Source organism: Drosophila kikkawai, chromosome X (assembly GCF_030179895.1).
Source record: "Drosophila kikkawai strain 14028-0561.14 chromosome X, DkikHiC1v2, whole genome shotgun sequence".
Classification (NCBI taxonomy): domain Eukaryota; kingdom Metazoa; phylum Arthropoda; class Insecta; order Diptera; family Drosophilidae; genus Drosophila; species Drosophila kikkawai.
Window position 1 is genome coordinate 24,405,792 of NC_091733.1, and position 16,049 is coordinate 24,421,840.

At 37.8% G+C, this 16,049-nt stretch overlaps 1 protein-coding gene across 7 annotated transcripts in view; it reads left to right on the plus strand.

Annotated features, from left to right (window-relative positions):
• Positions 1–16,049, plus strand: part of spri (Src homology 2 domain-containing protein sprint) — a 112,593-nt gene that overhangs the window by 64,511 nt on the left and 32,033 nt on the right. For 4 of the 7 annotated variants that reach the window (XM_017179784.3, XM_017179785.3, XM_017179788.3 and 1 more), the window contains 2 exons: positions 7,314–8,072; positions 10,903–11,347. In XM_017179784.3, coding sequence (XP_017035273.1) covers positions 7,314–8,072; positions 10,903–11,347 — 1,204 coding nt within the window. The remainder of the gene's footprint in view (positions 1–7,313; positions 8,073–10,902; positions 11,348–16,049) is intronic. The other 3 variants (XR_011445581.1, XM_017179783.3, XM_017179789.3) reach the window with 1 other exon arrangement.

Consider the following 16,049-nt stretch of genomic DNA (forward strand, 5'->3'; position numbering starts at 1 on the left):
TGCATTTTTTTTGTTTTTTTTTTTTTTTTTTTTTTTTTTTTTGCCTCAGCTGGGCTTGCTGTGAGTTACCGTTGGTATTGTTATTTTTATACCCATTAATTATAGAGTTTGAAAAGCATATACGAACCGAAAGCAACATTTAACAGAAAAGGCAGGAACCTGTTTTGAAATAAACCTTTGAAGGTATTAAAATTAAGAAAAAGGTATCTTAAAGTAAATATTTGATATTATTTCGATTAATTTCAAGGTTATTGTAATTTAAATACCCATTATTCATAGAGTTCTTAAAGCATATACGAACCAATAGCAGCTTTTTAACAGAAAAAGCTAGATTTTATAAACATATTCTTGTTTTTTCTATTAAAAAGTTTATTTACAGCCTTGAATTATCTAAAATGTATATATTAAAATGAAGATTTGGTATTATTTTGATTAAAACCAATTTTTTTGTTATTTTAATACCCATTATTCATAGAGTTCTTAAGGCATAGACGAACCAAAAGCAAGAATTTATAAACTTATTCTTGCTTTTTCTATTAAAAATGTTCTTTAAAGCCTTGAATATTATCTAAAATGTATATTATAATAAAAAATTTAGTATTATTTCGATTAAAACCAAGGTATCACAGTGTCGGGACCTTGGGCAAAAGTGTTCTTAGTTGTTTGGGGCCTGCCAATGGCATCCACTTGCGTTCCATGAGGGCGCAGCGTAAAAGTTGCTGAGCAGGTTTTTTTTTTTCTCCTATGTTGTTTTTATATTTTGTTTTTGCTTAAATATGCTTCTGTATTTTTCGTTGTTGTTGTAACTGCTGCTGTTGTTGCACTTTCATATTTTTTTTTGGTGTGTGCAGTTTGTGGCTCCATTGTACGGTCAACTTTTGCAGCTACAAACCGTAAGATACAAGAGAGAGACGACAGGCGGCCACAAATTTTAGCTTAGCTGCATTTCTCCCCGCGCTCATCGTAAATATTTCAACGCCTCTGTTCGTTTGCGCGTGCCTTGCTTTTCCAGAGCGCCTTTCACCAGCATCCAAAATTCAAAATCTAAAATCCACAATCCAAATCCCCGATACGAAAACCCCAGACGGCGGCATATCTGTTAGATACAAATTGTGTAAGCGGCGAATATTGTTTCCTTTTTTCGGCTGCGTGAGGCAACCCATTAGTCACTGGGCTGGTTTTTTGGCACACAAAAATAGATGAAATCAAGGCGGAAAGCATCGTGTGCAGATAAATGAAAGTTCATTGTGTTAAGATACTCTGCCAATGGTTATCTGGGTTAAGGAACTAGGTGGAAAGATATTAAATATTATTACTAGTATCTTAAATGCTGGGTTTTCATGTGAATAAAGCCATCCAGTTTGGTTTGGTGTAACAAATGAGTTCAGTTCAAAGCAACAAAAACTTCTAAAAGCAAAATCAGCTGGAAAAACGATACAAAACACCCACGAAAGTATCTTAGGCATTTGCATTCAACTTCAAGTTCGATCCACCCACAGATATATAGATAGATACCCGCAGCAATTTGTATCTTTCGGCTATTTCCAACGACACTTTAAGTCGATTCGATGAAATCTTCAATCCAATTTATCTTATGTATATATGGGATATATACTGATTGCCCAAAACTCTTGCCTGAACTCTTTTTCCGTTGTGTTTTTAGTTCACAAATCACACAAATTGCCCGTCGGGCAAGAGTGTGAAATTTTCATTCAACCAAATCCCAGCGAACAAATTAAAAATTCATAAAAATCTCGTCTGAAAAACGAAAATCAAATTTAACGAAAATTTCCAAATATCCGAGAGAGAGAGAGAGAGAGAGAGCGCATCAAAATAAACGAATCGTACATTTACATAATTTATAGACTCATGTCGCAGGCCACATATTTATTTAGATAACACTGCCTAGTTGGTAGTCGCTGTTGTGTTTCTCGATTCTTGGGCCTCGGCTCTTTGAGTTTTTTTTTTCTTTTTTGTTTTTGTAAACGAACGCCACAACGTCTGGCATTCCATAGCGCATTTTGGGGGACACTTGGTGGGCGTGGGATGTGGATAACATATCTTGTAGGTGGATTGTTTAGGCCTTGAGAATACAGAGTAAAGTCGAGGGAGCAGGGGATCTCAATGACCAACAAATGCTGTCGAAATCAATTTGGCTAATGTTGTCACCATAGTCAACATAGCGAAATACATACGGCCCTGTTCTGATTTTTATACAATTTGGCGATTTATGTAAAAAGGGGATTTTTATTTTGTTATTGTTTTAGTATTTGTTTTTATTGTTTTAATATTTTTTGAAAGATAAATTATTATTTGGTATATTTTAAATATTTTCCTATTAACATTTTAGGCTGCTCTTGATTACAAAAAATATTTATGGGCGTTTTGAAAACTCCAAATTATAAAATGAAAGTCAGAAATGCTGAAACTCTGCCCTAAAAATGAAATCTTGGTTAGATTACAAGAAAAATAAATCAATAAATGTTTAATAAAATTTATAACCAATTTTTCTATTTATATATTAAAAAAATAATAATAATATAAATAAATTTGTGACTAAAAACTTTTTTTAAATCAATTGTTGTGCTTAAAAAAATTTAATGATAAAATAATAAAAATTGAGAAACAGTTTAATAGATACATTTTTTTTCTAAATTTTTTTTGGAGATTTAGAAACCCGGAACAGGGTTGCCCAAAGTCAAACAATCAAAGAGCTAAGAGCTCTGAGCCCGGCACGCAGCAAACGCATTCATTGCAATGCGAAATCAATTACACTAAATCCGCACAAGGAGGGGTGTAGAGATGGGCAATGGGGGTGCGTTAGTGCCACCCATACCCCACCCTTGAAAAACCTTAGAAAACCCCCATGCTTTTGTGGAACACGTCGCGCACGTGCCGAGCGTACCGCCGATAATTTGTAGTAACAAGGCAGACAAAAAGCAACCACCAGGGCAGATCTCACCCTGCCGAAAAAAAAAAAAAAACAAAAACCACATCCCCCAGCTCCAAGGGGAAAAATTGAAAAATTACTAAACACAAAACGCGGAACGTGTTTTAGGGACTGCCCACACACACACACACATGAATGGGAAATAAATATAAAAAATAATATTTTTGACTTTTGAACGATAAAAAGGGAGCAGGGGGGGGGGGCCCTGCTCCAAAGTTTATTGCATTCCACTTATGGAATCCCCAGAAGCAAAAGGTTGGGGAGCATTCTTTTTTTTCGTTATTCGTTGAGCAAGCGATAAGCACTCATTCATTATTCACTCACTCACTCCGCATATGAATCACATTTATGGGATGGTTTTAATTGCTTTCAGTACGAAAGATGCACTTACCGCAAGTAGAACAATGGGAATTGGCTATAAAAAAAATTACACATTGCATATTTATGCTTGGCATTGGGTGACACGAGCCGAACTGATGATTTTTCGATTAATGTCGTAAATGAATATGTTAGTGGAAGGGAGAGTGAATCATAGGATGCTGCAATAGATTACTTTAATCAAATATAAATATGAATGATCCATATGATGATGATGATGAATCGAATCTATTAAAAGCAAAAGGACAAAGACAAAGAAATGTGTCACATAGAGTTGTATAATAATATTTAATATGTTATATCTTTTTGATTATAAAAAATGATTTAATTTTTTATACCAAAATGAGAAATTATATTAAAGTTTCATATTTACTCAATCATTTAACAAAAAATCATTGTTTATTTTTATAATAATAGTCCCATAAAAATAGGAAATCAGAAAAAGGCAAACAGGGGCAAAATTCGATCGAAAAACGCGCCTTTGCACGAGGCATTCAAAATCGCGTCAAGCTTCGCTGGCTGGATGCCCAAATCGATTCAAATAATGCCCTGCCCTCTTGCTTTCCTTATAAAATGAAGCTAAAACTCAACAATGTAGTCGAATTTGAGTTACCCAATATTGTCGGCTGGAATTAAGGATGATACAAAATATAACTAGATCGATTTACCATAGAAAATGAGAGATAAATTCGATAAATGGCTTACTAACATATCGATTTTGAGATATATAAATAGATCGATAAACTATGGGAACGATAAATTTAAAAGGTACTTTACTGATGTATTGATATAAAAAAATCAGGGCTCAGGGATTGATACATGATGAAAATTAAGCGATATATTCGATAAATGTCTTACTGATGTATCGATTTGTATAAAATTTTGATGACTGCGGGGTCAATTAAATCGATAAACGATAAGCAATAAATTTAATAGGTTTTCTTAACAAGTTTTCTAACATATCGATAAGAAGAAATTTTTAATTGTTATAATGTAATGCTTAAAATATAGTTTGGGTCTTAAATTAAGATTCTTAAAACCACATAAACTTTTAAAATTCATTTTATAATGCATTTTAATGTTTTACTTTTGTGTTATTTATTGGCATACAATAATTTCTACTTTATATTTGCATATTTCCCATGCAAGTTATAGCTTATATACCCTTGTACACCACCAAGTGTCGGGCTTAAAAAAACTGCTCAACTATCCCAAGTTTGGTTGACAATTTGTTGACAATTGCGTTTCACACTTTGCATAATAATCAACGACATATACATACGACGACAACACGATACTGAAAACCGAGACCGCTAAAATGTAGTTTGCATAGTTCATAAGGCAGAGCAGCAGGGCTTACTTTATGTTGGCAATTGAAGAAGATTCGCTCAGTCCCGAAATCCGAAACCAATTGAAGGCGAGACAATTTATGGAAATGTATTTACAAGGAACTTCTGTCAGCGAAATGATTCAGAATCAGAATCAGAATCAGAATCGGCATCTCGCAATCGCAATCATAAATGTATGGAATATCTTTCGTAGTTGCTTCAAGTGAAAAGCCGCACAACAACACGTCTCGTTTGTAATCGAATAGCTTCGAATATGTCGAACACGAAGCTGTCTCTATTTGATTGTAATGAATGTAATTGCATTTGTTGTCGCCGCTCGTCAAGTGATTCAGGTAATTGCAAAATGCGCCAATGTATATTTTATACACACACACATATTTCCCCTTGTTTGGTTCGTTGTTGTTATTGTTTGTAGCTGCATTCTGTCTGCATTCAAAATCGAAACAGAGCACGACTAAAACGGCGAAATCGTGAAAGTGTAGGCTACATAAATCTGTTGTCCGTGTTTCATATAGGTTTAGGTATATGTGATGGTTGCATTTGGTTGGTAAAGCTGTTTGAAAGATATATTTATGTATAAAATATTATTTGTGAAAAGTTAAGAAATGGGGAAAAAATGTCAAAATTCTATTAAGATTTTTTTTATTTATTTTTGAATTTTTAAATATAATTTCATTGCCTTTAAAGTGGTTTTTTGATATTAAAAAGAGACTGCCAAAACTGGACAATATTTGATTAGATCTGTACACCCAGCAGACAAAGACAAAAACATAAGCGGGCATATCCGAAAAATGTCCGCTAAAGATATTAAGAACGGACAAAGAAACGAAATTGCCGCATTAGTTTCGCTAAATGCTCTAAAACAGTCGCGAAAACGGACAGAAAAACTGACGAATAGCGGACGAGTATACGAATTCTTAAGATTATGTGTATTCGGGTTCCAAAAATGATAATGATTAACTTTAATCGTACGTTTTGTCTCTCTTAAAACCACAAAACTATCCTTTTCAATATCATAAACGATGTTTTTGTTTACTAGGCATATGCCAAATATAAACCACGTAATACATACTCCATTCAGTGGAACAGAAAATAAATAAATTAAGTATTCACTCGACCACAACGACGCAAAACGAAACCCACTTTGGTTTTCAATCGCGCTTCGCTCTGCTCTGCTTCTGCTTTTTTGCTTTTGGATAATAATGCTCTGGATAGGATAGCTCATGTTCTTTTCGCTTTATTATTATTGCTTCTGCTGGGGTTTCTTTCCATTTCTTTTGATGTCAAAACAAAGCCAACCAGCAGCAGCAGCAAATGTTTGCAATTGCTTATCGCCACAAACACAGTGTTTACACAAGCCAGCACAAATATGGGCCATTCATTCCGTCATCCTGGCCAAGGCATCCCAGCGGTCACCTTTTGGCTTCCGTTTAGTATTTGCCTCTATATAAAAAAAGAAAAACATACATAATAATATTTTCAACAAAATGAAATTGATATTGGGACAGAGAAGCACTCAAACGAGGTGGAATTATGGCTAAAAGTTCATAAAAACCGCAGAGGGAGTGCACATGTCAATCGTTTGAATGACGAATGCCCTTATGCTTAAAGCATAAATATAGTACTTTGGGTTATGTTTAAGCATAAATATAACTTTGTGTTTTATGTTTTTGGTTTGGTTTTAAAATTTTCCAGACATTTTGTTTAGGTATTTCATATTTTTAAAGATTTTTTTAATCATAAGAAAGTGGGATATTTCGATTTTTAAGGATTTTACTCAAAAGAAAGTAGGTTATCTGGATTTTTTGAAGCTTTTTACTGAAAAGAAAGTGGGATATTTTTATTTTTTAAGATTTTAACTCAAAAGAAAGTGGGTTATTTCGAGTTTTAAAGATTTTTTACTCAAAAGAAAGTGGGATATCTCGATTTTTTAAGAATTTTACTCAAAAGAAAGTGGGATATCTCGATTTTTTAAGAATTTTACTCAAAAGAAAGTGGATTCTTTTGATTTTTTAAGATTTTTAATCAAAAGAAAGTGGATTCTTTTGATTTTTTAAGATTTTTTACTCCACTATTTGTATTTTTAAAAATTTTTTACTCATAAGAAGTGGGTTATTTCGATTTTTAAAGATTTTTACACATATAAAAGTTGATTATTTAAATTTTTAAAGATTTTGTACTCAAAGCAAGTGAGGTATTTGGATTCCTGTGAGACTCAGACACAGATCCTCCCACTCCCTCTCGGTTGCTTGAACCCAAGTACCCTTAGGCGTCATCTCCAAAAGCCAGACTGTGTGCAGGTGTTGCCATTTTTTACTGTAATCCATGCGGATATCAAGTTCGAGTGCTCTGCAGTTATATAATACTCGGCTACACTCGATATTTCCCTTTATATATTTATTGGTAATAACATTTTGGCCGGGTTGAGGGGAAGAGGATATGGATATGGTTACGGGAGGGCCGGGTATTAAATGTCGGAATCAATAAAAAAGATTGACACACATGTGTTGGGGCGGTGGAGGAGGGTGTAACAGCTCTTCATTTATGAGTGGCAAAGTGTGTTGGTAGCATCAATTTTCCATTTCCTTAGACAGCATTCAAATGCGGAATCCTAATGCTTGGCGACTTTTTAATAGGATGTCGCACGAAACCACCACATCTCCGGCAGAATCGGCTGTGGTCTCACCCACAGATGCCTCCTCCAAGGTGGAGGTCATTGTGTACACCACCAAATCGGACAAGACTCTCAAACAGAATATGAATGCCAAGGATGATACGTTAAGGAAGCGCACATCTCTGATCATTGTGCCCCAGCAGGTGGACGATGTAAGGACCACGGGGGATGAGGTGGAGGTGGAGTCTAAGAGCCGGGAGAATGGCAATCGTAACTCTGTGGCCAGCATGGATAGTTGTGTGTCAAATACCACCAGCCAGAGTAATCAGTCCAGTTCGGTGTCCTCCTCCTCCTCCTCCTCCTCGTCAAGTAGCAGTGGCTCCGATGTGGAGGCCCATGCCGCCTATCAGGATCTACAGAATGGCAATACGGGCCAGGAACTGCATTCCCCATTACCCTCGCCCCGTTGCCACTCTTCATCCAGCTCGTCCTCCGCCTCGGAATCCACCTCCTGCTCCAGCTCCGCGGACTACTCGCTGCGTGAGCAGCTTAAGAACTTTGCCAATCGCAATTCGGAGCCGGAGCAGCTGCGCTCCTCGGAAGGAGCTCTGCCGGCCAGTCGTCTGCTCAAAGGGATGAGTCTGCCAGTAGGAGCAACAACAGATCAACAGTCGCCACCGGTCAGCGGTGCTTTGTGCGATGCCTTGTTGAGTCCCCAGGAGGTGCCGCTGGGCAGGCGTTATGCCGAAGTGGCCCAGTTCAAGGGTCATCCCAAGGCTAGGTGAGTTTTTGGGGCTTTAAATTGTAAACTTTGTATAATTTTTGAGGTTTTTTACATATTTTAAGGTTTTAAATTTTAAATTATATATATTTTTTCACTATAAAATCTTTACAACCTTTTTAAGCTTAAAAAGAGGATATTTTTTAAAAGAAAAATCAAGTGACATCCGCTTCCTTTTCCATATTTATCAATAGAAGTTCTCCTCCACAAAAAGTGACCCAGTCTCTATGGCAACTCCTCCAGGTTATCTAACCACAAACACTTGGCAGTCGTCTCCTCTACCCAGGAGTAGTTCCTACCTCTCTGAAGTGGCTGCATTGTTTGCTAAACGATGTCAACTGGCTGCTCGAGTCAAGTCGAGTCGAGTTGAGTTGAGTTGTGTTGCTTGTCGAGAGAGAGAGCTTCAGGCATGCTCCTACTGGAGGAGTTAGGGGGGGAATCCCCAGAGCAGCTCCCGACAGACCGATCCATTCCTCATCTCCCTGCTAGCTGCACATGCATAATACACAACTTAATTAGTAATACTACTTTATGGCACTCTCGGGGAGGCAGCTACAGAGTCCTCCTCCTCCAAGTTGGCCTTTTTCAGCTTTGGTTTGAAGCGAGTAAAAATCTAATAATGGAGCATTCCACACACGCACTGCCATTGCCACATTACCATATCAAAAACGGTTGGGTTTGCTGCCCTCCTAGAGCCCCGAGGGCATAGACATGGGGTTAACTGTTGGGTCCTACCCTACCCAACCTCCCCTTAGAAGTGCAGTTGTGAACTTTGAACGCACTGAACTCCACATACACACACACACACACACACACTCGGTGTGTCAGCTGTCAAATGGTGAGGAGGACTCTCCAGGAGGCAGGACTCTCTGGCTTCCATCGCATCCATTGACAACTATGTTGAACTTTTTGAAAGCTGTCACAACTAATTTGCATACGCCCTGCACTTCCAGCTGGAATCCAATCCAATCCAACCGCATCCTGAATGGCTGGAGGAGACCACCCTACCCGCAACCATACATATATCCTGCGCCTTTGTTGTACATATGCTTCCTTTTTTGTTTTGCTTTCCACACTTTGATTTAGACCCGGCAGTTCCTCTTTCACTCTCCTCTCTCCTTCCTCCCGAGAGTAAATATTCATGGGGCTGCAGGAGGAGCTGAAAAACTTTTGACAATTTTCGGGCCAACTGTGATTGTGCTGCTGCAAGGACTCCCCCGCAATTCGTTGCGGAAAAATAGGATGGAGAGGTTGGCAAGGCCAAACTTTTCAAATTTCACTGAGGCCCCAATAATTGAGTTAGCTGGGAGAGAAATCTTCAAATATTTGTCTTTTTTTTTTAAGAGAAAAATTTTTAAAGAGAAAAATATCAACGCCTTGGCTATTGTCCAAAACTATGGAAAACCAGCTATTACTTAAGGTTGCTCCTCCCCAATTCCCTAGACATTTACACTTAATTTCATGACCCGAATTGACCTTCAATCAGCAGGCAACAAAACGGCAACCGCCGCGCCACAGGACACCAAACTAGGCCCCAGACCTAGACCCAGAGGTCCGTGTAGTCGTTGCCACTTAATCTTAATTGCCAAGAGTGGAGGCATTTCCATACGTTACATCAGTAGAAGGACTGCTACTGCTCCAAGTCCCACCACCCACTCCCAACCCCAGCTGTCATTTTGCTATTTTGTTTATCGCTTCGCCTTTTGTTTGTTCTATAAATCCTCATAAATTCAAGCCGCCTCATGTCCTTGAGTTTTTATAGGCCGCCTAATTTCTGAAAAGTGTTTTATTATCCACCCAAGCAAGAAGGTCCTTGCATGCGGTTTGGCGTCCGTGTTTGTTTCGTGTTAATTTGACATGATTATGTCAGAGTGTTTGACAACTTGTCATATGGCTGCGACGAGCATTTTTCGCCTTCTTCTTGTTTATGAACATTTTCCATCGTCCTTTAAGTAGTGGGTGTGATCCATCAGCAAGAAAATGGGGGGGAAAAAGAAAGCGGGCACATGCCGGCAGTTCTTTTTTCTGTCACTTTATTTTCTCTCTTTCTCCCCATCTATTCTCTAGCCATTCATTAATAACATTTGTGTCCTATCGTAGAAATATTGTTAAAATGGCGTAAAATTGCCCGCTTTGAGGCGTCATGATGATGTGCAAGTCCCAGCGACCTTCGTCTAGAATTTTAGCTTCGCACAAAAAAAAAAAAAAAAAAAAAGAGGAAAATATAAAAGAAAATGTGTCGCAAATTAACCTTTTGACAGGCGACTGAGGGTGCCCAAGGACTGGCAGCTGACAAATGGGTTCGGGATTAAGGATGTGGGCTTAGGCTTTAAGACTTGAGACTTAAGACTTAAGACGAGAGACCTTCCAGGAGTTGAGAGATTGAAGGGTTTATAAGTATTTTTGATGCAGATAATTATAAAAACTGTTTATTTTTATAAACAAATTACGATGTTTTAATTTTAATAAATTATTTAATATTTATTATAAGTGAAATATATTTTAAATTATTTTATTTTATTTATTTTATACTCTAAAAATTCATTTTTATATTTTTTAAATATTTTTATCATGTTAATAATCACCCAAAGATTTTAAAATAATTTATTTATTATTTACTGTAACTGAAATATATTTGAAATTATTTATTTTAATATTAATATTAATTTTAAAATATTTTTAATATTTTTTTAATCACCCAAAGACTTTGTATTAAAATATAATTAAATATAAATAATTATTATAATAATGGGTTTTTCCCATTTAACATTTAAAATTATAAAATTCTTGTCATATTAATAATTAATTCTTTATTTTTTCCCTCCCTCAGAACCAGCGAACCGCTACCCTCTGTAGGCGCCACCACGGCCTCGTCCTTGGAGGCAGCCTCTTCTGTGGACTCCGCCATCAGCAAGACCATCAATAACAACATCCATCACAATGGCGACCAATCACAGCCACAGAAATCTCAACTACAGCAGCAGCACCAGCAGCTGAGTGTCCTGGCCAGGGCCAATCTCCATAATAATAATAATAACAACAACAAGAATCCGAATAGCCAGAACGGAGTGGCCAGCTCCATGACATCCGCCTCGAATGTGGTGAATCAAAACCAAAGCCAGAATGGCGATAGCCGCCGTAGCAGCACCCTCGATCCAGATGCGGATACGGACGATGTGGTGGATATGGCACACAATGGAGGAGGAGCCTTTGAGGATGATATGGAGGCCTTGTTGCCCAAGTGCTCGCGTCGCTCAAGGGATGAGCTCAGTCAGGTGAGTTTTTCTAAAAAGATTTTTTAAAAATTAGAAAAGTAATCGAATCCAAAAGGGGCACCATATGCACGGTTTCTCCTTTCCTAGTTAGACATCTCCTGAGGCTGGGAGGTTGGGTTGTCATTGGTTTACTCGGTTTTAGTCCTTGGAGAACCCATAGACATTTTTCGCCTTCATTCCGGGCAGCTTTCCCACATGTGGCTGCCAATTACCAAGGCCTGCCAATGGGCCCTAAGTGCCTGAGTTTCGGGTTCTGTTCATGTACTCCTCCATCCATTTATTCCTTCATTCATTTCTTCATTCATTCATTCATAATTTGCTACGTGTTGCCTCAAAATAATAATGATTATGTTCTGTCGGGTCCATAAAGTGCGCATCAAATGATTTCGTCTTTTCTACGAAAATAAAAATTACAATACACGTCCTTTCGTCCTTAGTGCTTGCTTCAGTTTCCCCATTGGAGTTTCCCCCCCTTACATTTCCCTTACAGTTTTCTCATTATTGTGAGCTGGTCGTGCGTGCTCTGGCGGTAAAAGCTTTCTTATTTTATTCTATGGGACTTTCTTCATTAATAACTGTGAATCCTTTGGCCCCCCGTCTCGTCCAGCTGCCTAATGGTTTGTAATTTCCTTCAGAAAAGAGTTTGACAAGTCAATTTGTTAGTTAATTTGATATGCGTTGCTATGCAGAAGGCAAGCAACATCCACTCAGTCAGTCATGCGTTCTAATTGCTTAATAATTTCCCAAAAAACCACCATACTCTTTTACGGAGAGCTGCTTGAAATCTTGGCTAACCAGATTCAAAGGATGGATTTTACATCTATACATATATATATATATATTGTATATGGGATGAAGTGCCTGGGGCGTGGCAACCACAATTGAGATGGTCCAAGCCGAAATCGTCTATCGTCTGGGGTGTGGCCAGCATCAGACTCAGACTGAGACATGTGTTCACATTTTAATTTGCAGCAGGCTGCACTTCCTCCTGTTGCACTTGCTGTAGGCACTGAAAAAAAAATTATATATACTAAAAATTCTAAAAATATATATAAATTTTCTATACAATTTTATAGATTTTTTATTCAGTCAAGAAATCTCTTAAGTTTTATTTGTTTTCTTCAAAAATTAAACTTTAAACAATTTGGCAGCCTTTCAAGAAAATGCAACAGTTTATTGCTGAATTCTTACTTGAGAATTTTAAGGTGCCATATCTCAAATAATTAAGCCTTCAAAATAAGGCTTAAAATTTAGCTTAAATGTAAATTAAATGCCTTTAGCAACATTACCAAAGTCGTCTTCAGTTTATATATTTTAAAAATATATATAAAAATCTTAAAAAAAAAGATTTTCCATTTAATTTTCATTCAACATTAAGTACTATTATTTCCAGTGCATTTCCTCTTTCTGCCTGACCAGCAGCTGGGCATAAAATATTGATTTCAAACATTGCCAGACAGGCCCAAAACAGCTGAGGCCTGGACACACACATCCACACATCCTTTTCTTCATGCTCCTGGCTGCTTGTTACTGGCTCTCCTGGCTCCTGGCTCCTGGCTCCTTTCGCCTTGCTCCTTTTTGGCCATTTATGAATATTCAATAAAAACAACAGCGAACATCAACGATGGGCGATAAAAGCGTCTGGTCTCCGGTTGGAAAGTGTTGTCCTTTCTGGCCAATATTTTCCGGTGCAGGAATGATGTTGCGGTGCCGGAAAAACTCATGCATTTTCTGGCTAGGAAGTGTGGGTTTGGGTGAACACAAACTCGAAAGTTTTTATCGCCCGTCGCCGATCAGGACTCTCTCTTTGAGTTTGAGCCTGGGAACTGGGCAACTTTATTACTTTCATTATGCTTTATCCCCTGGCCCCTGGCGGTCACCTTCCTTTGGCCATAAACAACTTTGCCTCTAATCTCCTGGCTGCGGGCCATGTCGAGTGGACATCTCCTCGTACCTGTGTACCGTGTCCTTTTTCGCTTCTGTGATCCTGTTGGGGGGCAGCTGTTTGCACAGGTGCACACGTCTGCTAATTGCAGCGGTATTAGTAGAGCTTTGTCAGCGGCTTAAAGCATCTCTCTTGTGTCCATTGGGGAGTTTTCTGGGTTTTCTAGGTTTTCTAGGGTTTTATGCCGCCTTTGGGATACCCTTTTTTGGGGGGTAAATAAATAAATAGGTAAGAAAAATGATTAAATTGGATTTGGAAAGATTTGGTCCTTGAAAAGGGTTTAATTTTTGTGATATTTTATGATATTTATATAAATATTTATATATGTAATCTTTTTTAAGGTTTTTGTAGGTTAAATTCACGTTTTAACTTGCTAAAAATTATGTTTAATATTAAAAATAATGAGTAAAACTTAGAAAAATAAAATATACATAAGCTGCTAGCTTTAGACTCGCTGAACAGTCATTTTTTACAAAAACTTAGTACAAATTTAAAGGGTATTACCTTTGCTCCCTTTAATTTTTTTTGTTTTATATATATATTTTTTTTTGATTTGGTTGTTGCTTTTGCTTCTTGTTGCTTGTCAGGCAAGAAATGTTTGCTGATATTGTCAGGTGGGGCAAAAAAAAAAAAAAACAAAAAAAAAAGGGAGGAGAAGGACATGCAGCGACATGCGGCGACCTGCGACAGACGACCGCAGCAATAAGGCTCGAAGGGCTATGCCAGTGTGTTGTGTGCTTGTGTCCTGGTCCTGTTCTATCCTGTCCTGTCCTGTCAAAGCCAATGAGCCGTCTGTCTACCCGAAACATGTCCTGCGGTCTCCTCTAGCCAGGTTTTTAAAGTCCCCAAAGTCCCCTCTAATGAAGTGTGTATGTCCTGGATATTCGTTGTTCATTTGCGTTAGTTTCAGAGTGCGACTTTGTCGTCTTCTCGGGTTTCAATTTTTCGAACGCATATTCTTTGGTGTGTGCCTAATGGCTTTGACTTTTTGACAGCATCCCCAACGCTGTGAGGTCCTTGTAAGTGTTCTGTTCTGTTCTGTTTTCTCCTCCCCCCCAACAGAAGACTGTCTCGTCTTCGTCTCACATCTTGACCATTTAATGGCTCACTTTATGGGCCCGGCTTATTACTTGAGCTGAATGTTTATTGCATTTCCCATTAGGACATTTGGTATTTAGAATTTGTTTGCTAGCTTAAGGCACTGTTGGCCATTTTCACAAAATTTCCCATTTAGTCAAGAAGAGGCTTGTTAATTATGCAAGCGTTTCCGTTTCCGTTTTTGCTTGCATTTTGTGCAGCAGCAGCAGCAGAGAAGCAGCGTTGCCGAATTTCCTGCTTGTTAATTATGCATTCATAGTGCGACGGATGGATGGATGGATGGATGGATGGATGCCAGGATGGATGGGCTGCAAACGAATCGACAACATGGCGCTTCAATTAGCTCTAAAGCCCCAAACCCTAAACTAACACTCACTGCTGACAGAATGGAAATGTTTTGTGGCACTGAAACGAAAAGGGGTTTTCGTAAAAATATCTTTAATATAATTTTCTAAATTTAATCCTTTATTTATTTTATAGTTTTGAAAACCAAGAAAAATTTCCCCTAAGAAACCTTCAAGTTCCAAAAAGTTCTTAACTTTCAAGACAACCTAAAACTAACTTGATTCTCCAAGGAGAATTTCTATATTCTCTGGCCAAAGATTTATTTGTCGAGTGCACTCGAAAGGGACCTCAAAGGACGACTCTACCAGTTATATAATAAATATGGGTTCTGGGAGATGCACACACACTCGAAACTCACACCCATGTGTCACACACTCCTGCCTTTTGGCGTGTGTGTGTATGTGATGTCTAGCTGCTGCTGCTGTTGCGTCTGCTGTTGCCATTGCGGTTTTCCCTCCACTTTTCCTCCATTTCCCCTGTCCACTTTTTGGGGCTCCCGCTGGTGCTGCTGCTGCCGCCGCGTTGCTGCCATTAAATGTAATTCTCTGTGGTTTTTATGGTTTTTTAAAACATTCAACAACATTTTACGTGGCTGCTATTTATCTTTTATTTCCACGGATGCTGCACTCGCTTCGGTCGCTCGCTGCTCCCTTGATCCCTGGCCCTCCCCGTTTCCTCTGCCTTCCTGTTCTGTCGTATCATGTCCTGTGCACGTTTTACTTTGCCATTCTTCTTATTGTTGTTGTTGTTGCTAGTTGCTGTGTAGTTGTTATGCACAGAGGAAAAATATGTAGGAGTTTGAAAGATAGAGTAATGTTTCAAGTTATATAAAGTCGAATATCTCAAAAATGTGTTGCAAAAAATATATTACATTTTAGATTGAGTTCTGGAAAAAATTAATAAATAAAAATAAATATTTTTATTATTTTTTTTTGTTCATTTTAAAATTTTTTTTTTTCATTATTTTTTTCATATCCTTTTTTTCATATATTTTTTTGATATATTTTTTTTTATTATTATTTATTATTATTTTTTTTATATATCTTGTTTCTTGTATATTTTTGTTTTATTTTTTTTTAATATATTTTTTCTTAATTTTAATATATTTTTTCTTATTTTTTTTTCATATATTTTTTTTTATTAACTTCCTATTTCTCCCAGTGTATCTGTTGCTGCCCTGCGTCAGGCAATAACTCAGTCTCGAGTGCAATTTGCCCGCATGCACGGCCACCGCCACAGAGATGGCGAAAGGGAGACACGTGCACGGCGGCTTATCGCTCTCACCTTTTGTCAAACTATTAGTTGAAAGGGCAA